Here is a 5806-nt window from a genome sequence, read left to right as displayed (position 1 = left end):
TCTCCTTATTTCATGTTCCCTTATGCACGTTTGCCGTTCCTACAGGGGATGAGGGACGTGCGTGCCTCTCTGCCACCCGTTCCCAAGGACACGAGGCGGTGGGCGATCAACCGGGCGCACGCCGAGGCATAGAAAAAGCAAAAGGATGCTAAGGTGGCGAAGCGCACGAAGAAGATCCTTGTGCGCGAGGAACTAGATAAGTGCCGCCGACAACAAAGGAAGGTTGGCCTCCCGTTGGCGGAGTCCCCGTCGCCGTTGCTATCGACGGATGCCTTAGACGGGGATGACAAGGGCGAGATGGGGCGGGGTCCCCTGGACCATCTCCCTGACGTAGGGGAGATGGTGCCTGGGGCGTCGGCCAGTAGCCCGACGCTCCTAGGAGGAGGAGGAGGAGGAGCCGCCCTGGGGTCGGCGGTTGCCCACCTCGGGGCCAAGGCCGACACGCCTGAGGAGCGGGCGTTGGGCAAGCATGTCGTCCGCTCAGTGGGCTCGGCGGCAGCGGTGGAGCAGGTGGCAGCGAGGGCGACGCAACTGCCCCTGCAGAGGACCGAGGGGGCATCGGGGTCCGTCGAGGACCAACCGGTGTCGATGAACACGGAGGTCGTGCCTGTGCCGCCGCCACCGCCTGCGCAGACAAGGGTCGCCGTGCCGAAGTGGTTGCAACCCTGCTCGAGGTAGGTGTATTTTTGGTGGAGCCGCAGTACTTTCCATTCGTTCTTTTGTCTTATGCTGACCTTGTAAACATTTTGTCCTTAGCCGAAAGCGGCCTACGGAGGTGCCTACCTTGGCGCCCCTAAAAGCGCTCAAGGTTAAGCCTGGCTCCACCACCCACTGGGTGGCGGAGGCGCAAGCCGCCCTGCAATGTGGCGCGGTGTTGGCGAGGGCCGACCCGAAGGAGCTAGCCACCCAAGGAGGGGCTGCCGAGGTGGCCCTGACACAGGCGGGGGAGGGAGCACCTCCGCCCTATGATGGTGAGGCCCGTGGGTTGGATGCGGCCAAGGTTCCCTTGGATGCCGAGACCACTGGGATCGAGGTCCCTAGGGTTTCACAGGCCAGGACGACGGAGGCCACAGCACCCAGGACCATCAAGGCCGCTGTGGCGGGCACTAGAGCCCTCGCGACCACCGAGGCCACGATGGCGGAGGCCGGAGCCCTCGAGACCACCGAGGCCACGATGGCGAAGGCTGGAGCCCCCGGGACCACCGAGGCCACGATGGTGGAGGCCGAAGCCCCCAGGACCACTGAGGCTGACGTGATCGCGGTGAGGCTGTCAGCCCAAGAAGTGGAGATGAAGGCGGCGGAGGCCTCGGTGGCACCCTTGGTTCAAGGCCCGCCATTGTTGTGGGAAAGCGCCCGGGAGGTGGAGGTCCTTCCAATCTCCTCCAACGATACTTCCTGGGCGCAGGAGATGGCCGACGCCGAGGTGGCCGGTGTCGTGGAACAGCCGGTTCCAACCCCGGGCGAGGGAAGCTCGGCCCTCATGTGAGTACGACCCGAGCCCCGCGGGTGGGATCACCCGCGTGTCCTATGGCAAGCAGGACGACCCTGAGGCAGAGCCTCTATTTGCTCTCGAGGACATGGCCGAGGGCAGTCGCTGGGACATGTTCGAGCAGTATTGCCAGCTTGTGGAGCGGTCACTACGGATGGCAGCTGTCCGTGGTGGCCAACGATCTACCCAGAGTCACCCAGGTTCATGCTTTCTTTTCTCATGCGGTGGTCTTTTTCTGAGTTTTCTTTGTAGGGATTGACCCCTGTTCTATTTCCCCCAGGAGCTCGAGACCCAGTCCCTTGGGAAGTCAGTCTTTCTCTAGCGGGAGAGGGACGTCTGGGACCAGCTTCAGCGGTAGAAGGGCCTTTTTGCAAGCGCCAACGAGCTCCTATCAGGCACAGAGCGCAGAGGTGGAGGACCTCCACCTTCGTTGTGCCGAATGCAAAGGTCGAGGCGGCCATGGCTTAGGAGCAGCTTGCCCCTCTGGTGGCACGAGTCAAGGAGTTGGAGGAGCTCACCCGTATGGCCAGTGATTAGGATGCCTTTAGGTCTCGAGCCGAAGAAGCCACGGCCTTGGGCAAGGCTCTTGCTGAGCAGCTAGGAGCGGAATAGAGTGCGCACCAGCTGATGAAAGGTGCTTTGGATGAGGCCCTTGTAGCAGCTAAGGCCTCGTGAACCGAGGCTATGGTTTGAAGGGGAAAGGCCGAGGGTGAGTCCTAGTCCCCTCGTTTTATTCGCTTTTTCTTATGTTCGCTCCCTAACTTCCTGGTGTGACGCAGAGCTAGGGAGTGAAGCTTCTAGGGTGGCTGAGGCTTCTTGGGTCGAGGCCCAGCACCTGAAGGAGAAAGCCAAGGCCTCTCGAGTCAAGGCCCGACGCTGGGAGCTAAATGCCAAGGGTGAGTTCCATAGGCTTCCGTCCCTATTTAGCTTGTTTTCCTTTGCCCTCAACCCCGTTTTGTTTCCTATGGCGCAGAGTCAGAGGTGGAGGTTACCCAGGCAGTCGAGGCTTTCGTCGCAGGTGCAGGCAGTGCTCGAGACTGAGATCAGGGAGCATGAGGTGCTGAAGAGTGCCGCCCTGCACCGCCTGCGAGGCCTTGGAGGTCGAGGGGGTTCAATCAGGCAGCTCCCATGGGAGCCGTCTGATTGCATTGAGCGGTCAAGTGCGCGAGCGGCTCCAAGGAGTGCTGCATACGGGCGTCAAGCGCGCACTGGCCGTCATTGCCCTCGCACTATATAGGCGTTGACCTCCAAGCCATCAGCGATGGCTACGTCCTGCCCGATGATGACAAGGAGGCTGACGAGGCGATTGCGAAGCTGATGGAGGTGGCGGAGGGCCCCGGTACGGCATTGGCCAAGCTGTTCGAAGAGGAGGTGGTCGCTCCTCCACCGTCTACCGATGCTGGAGGCCCTGAGCCGTGACCTAGGCCTAAGAGGCCATGTAAATAGAATAGGAATTAACTATGTATCGTAATGTTTGTGGCCGTGGAGGCCTTTCTTTTTGAAGTACTCGTGTTTCTTTAATCGTTTGTCTTGTATTTCTGAGCCTCTGCCCTCTTGTTGTCTCTAATCAGATTTCTTCGCAAAAAACTTCCTTGGAGCCTAAGCCGTCCCCTGGGCGAAAGGTGATGAGGGAGCACCATAGCCTAGAGGCTTAGGCCGTCTTGTGACTCTATCGGCCTTCTAGGCCCTGAGACGGGCTTTCGGTCCTTGGGTTTTTCGCAACCGATTCGTTAGAGCGTGCAAGTGGGTTTGGCGTAGGAATTTTTTCAAAAAATAACTAAAAAATGGTGCGTGGGACTTAGGGGGGAATCCCCCATCTAGCCCCCGAGGGAGATTCGGTTCTGCGGAGGCAGAGCCGAGTCTCCCTTACAGTGTCATCATATTGCCGAGACCCACGATGGGCTCGGGGGGGGAGGGGTTCTCGAAAAAATAGTAACAACTAAAGAACGCTTTTCAATTGTATTCCGAGAAACAATATATATAATGATTGGAATTTTAAGGGTAAAAGCGACGTAGCTGTTCTATATTCCAAGCGTTGGTGAAGATTTCGCCCTTCTCGTTGGCTAGCTTGTAGGTCCCGGGCTTTAGCACTTGGGCAATGATGTACGGTCCTTCCCATGGCGGGGTCAGCTTATGGCGACCCTTGTTGCTCTGCGCCAGCCTCAACACCAGGTCACCTACCTTCAAGTCTCGGCTTTGGATGCGCTGGGCCTGATAGCACCATAGGGTTTGCTGGTATTTAGCCAAGTGCAGCAGCGTGACGTCTCGGGCTTCCTCCAGTTGGTCGAGGGCATCTTCCCGGGTGGTGCGGTTGCTTTGTTCGTTATAGGCCTGTAGCCTCGAGGAACCATATTCTAAGTTAGTGGGGAGGATGGCCTTGGCTCCATAGACCAAGAAGAAAGGCAGTGAACCCCGTGTCTCGGCTTGGAGTGTTCCTTAGGCTCCAGATGACCGATGGGAGTTTGGTGAGCCATTTCTTGCCAAACTTCTTCAACCGGTTGTAAATTCTTGGCTTGAGGCCTTGTAGGATCATGCCATTGGCATGTTCTACTTGGTCGTTGGTCCTTGGGTGTCCTATGGCCGACCAGGCCACATGGATGTGGTGGTCGTCGCAGAACATCAAGAATTTTTTGCTGGTGAACTGTGTCCTGTTGTCGGTGATGATGATGTTAGGGACCCCAAACCTGTGGATAATGTTAGTGAAGAACAACACTGCTTGCTCGGATTTGATTTGATTGATCGGACGAGCCTCGATCCATTTGGAGAACTTATCGATTGCTACCAGTAGATGGGTGTAGCCCCCGGGGGCCTTTTGTAGAGGCCTGACCATGTCGAGCCCCCACACGGTGAACGACCACGTAATGGGGATGGTTTGGAGGGCCAGGGTCAGGAGGTGCATCTGCCGAGCATAGTACTAGCATCCTTCGCAGGAGCGTACTAGCTTGGTGGCATCGGCAACCACCGTCGGCCAGTAGAACCCTTGGCAGGAAAGCGTTTCCGACGAGCGTCTGAGGCGCCGCATGGTGCCTGTAGGCCCCTACTGTGCAAGTCCCAAAGTAGGGCTCGGCCTGCCTCGGTGGTGATGCATCATTGGAGGACACCGGAGGGACTTCACCTGTACAATTCGCCATTGCAGAGGACGTAAGTCTTGGCTCACCGCGCAAGCCATTGGGCTTCAGTCCTATCACTAGGAAGCTCTCCCCGAGCAAGCCAATCAAGGAACGAGATTCGTAGTCCACGTCCTAGTCGGTCTAGGGAGGCTTAGTGTTGACTTCCATGACCTCGGGCTTGGTCGAGAGAGTCTCGGCAACAGAGGGGGTGTCGAGCCCCGTGGTGGTTTTGGCCGGTGGGCCCTCTTCCGCTATCGAGGCAGTAGTCAATGGAAGGCTTGTGGAGGTCCCTCTCAAAGACATTTGGGGGGACTAGGAGCCCGTGTCGAGGCCATCTTTGCCAGTTCGTCAGCGGCCTCGTTGTATTTCCATGCGATGTGGTTGAGCTCGAGATCCATCGAACTTGTCTTCTAGGTGGCGTACCGGCTTGCAGTATGCCTCCATTTTGGGGTCGAGGCAGTTTGACTCCTTCATGACTTGATCGACGACGAGCTGCGAGTCACCCCATGATGTCGAGACACCGTACTCTAAGTTCGATGGCGATCTGCAGGCCATTGACGAGGGCCTCATATTCAGCTACGTTGTTGGAGGCAGCAAAATGGAGCCGAACCATATAGCGCATGTGTACTCTAAGGGGCGAGATGAAGAGCTGACCCGCGCCTGCCCCTGGTGTTCGTTAGAGACCCGTCGAAGTACATGGTCCAGCATTCTGTCTGGACTTGAGCAGGTGGCAATTGGGTGTCGGTCTACTCAGCCACAAAATCAGGCCAAGACCTGAGACTTTATTGCTTTCTGAGGCGCAAAGGTCAGGGCTTCCCCCATGAGTTCGATGGCCCACTTGGCTATCCTACCCAAAGCCTCCCGATTATGGATTATCTCTCCCAGGAGGAAAGATGACACCATAGTTACTAGGTGAGACTCGAAGTAGTGACGCAGCTTGTGCCGAGCCAAGACTACAGTGTAGATCAACTTCTGGATGTGGGGGTATCGTGTTTTGGTCTCTCACTTCGCTGATGAAGTAGACATTTCATTGGATGGGTAGAGCATGCCCCTCTTCCTGCCTCTCTACTACTATGGCAGCGCTGGCCACTTGGGTCGTTGCAGCGATGTAGAGTAAGAGGGCCTCGTCTCTGGCCGACGGTACCAGGACGAGAGGATTGGTGAGTAGTGCTTTGAGCTTGGCGAGGGCTTCTTCGGTCCTCGGGTG

The 5806-nt window shown here is 57.5% G+C and overlaps 1 protein-coding gene across 1 annotated transcript; it reads left to right on the top strand.

Annotated features, from left to right (window-relative positions):
* The first annotated feature begins 297 nt into the window (after window positions 1-297).
* On the top strand, window positions 298-1486 carry LOC136499545 (uncharacterized). Its single transcript, XM_066495161.1, has 2 exons — window positions 298-674; window positions 757-1486. The coding sequence occupies exons 1-2, from the start codon at window positions 298-300 to the stop codon at window positions 1484-1486; spliced, it is 1107 nt and encodes a 368-aa protein (XP_066351258.1).
* The last annotated feature ends 4320 nt before the right edge of the window (window positions 1487-5806 follow it).

The sequence above is a fragment of the Miscanthus floridulus genome, chromosome 13 (genome assembly GCF_019320115.1).
Source record: "Miscanthus floridulus cultivar M001 chromosome 13, ASM1932011v1, whole genome shotgun sequence".
In the NCBI taxonomy this organism is placed as follows: Eukaryota; Viridiplantae; Streptophyta; class Magnoliopsida; order Poales; family Poaceae; genus Miscanthus; species Miscanthus floridulus.
This window is presented reverse-complemented; position numbering and strand designations above follow the sequence as displayed.

Excerpts from the sequence above, each read along its gene's own strand:
- LOC136499545 (XM_066495161.1), top strand. The coding sequence starts at position 298 with ATGGGGCGGGGTCCCCTGGACCATCTCCCTGACGTAGGGGAGATGGTG. Across the intron at positions 675-756 it reads TGGTTGCAACCCTGCTCGAG|CCGAAAGCGGCCTACGGAGG; the intron begins GTAGGTGTATTT and ends TTTTGTCCTTAG.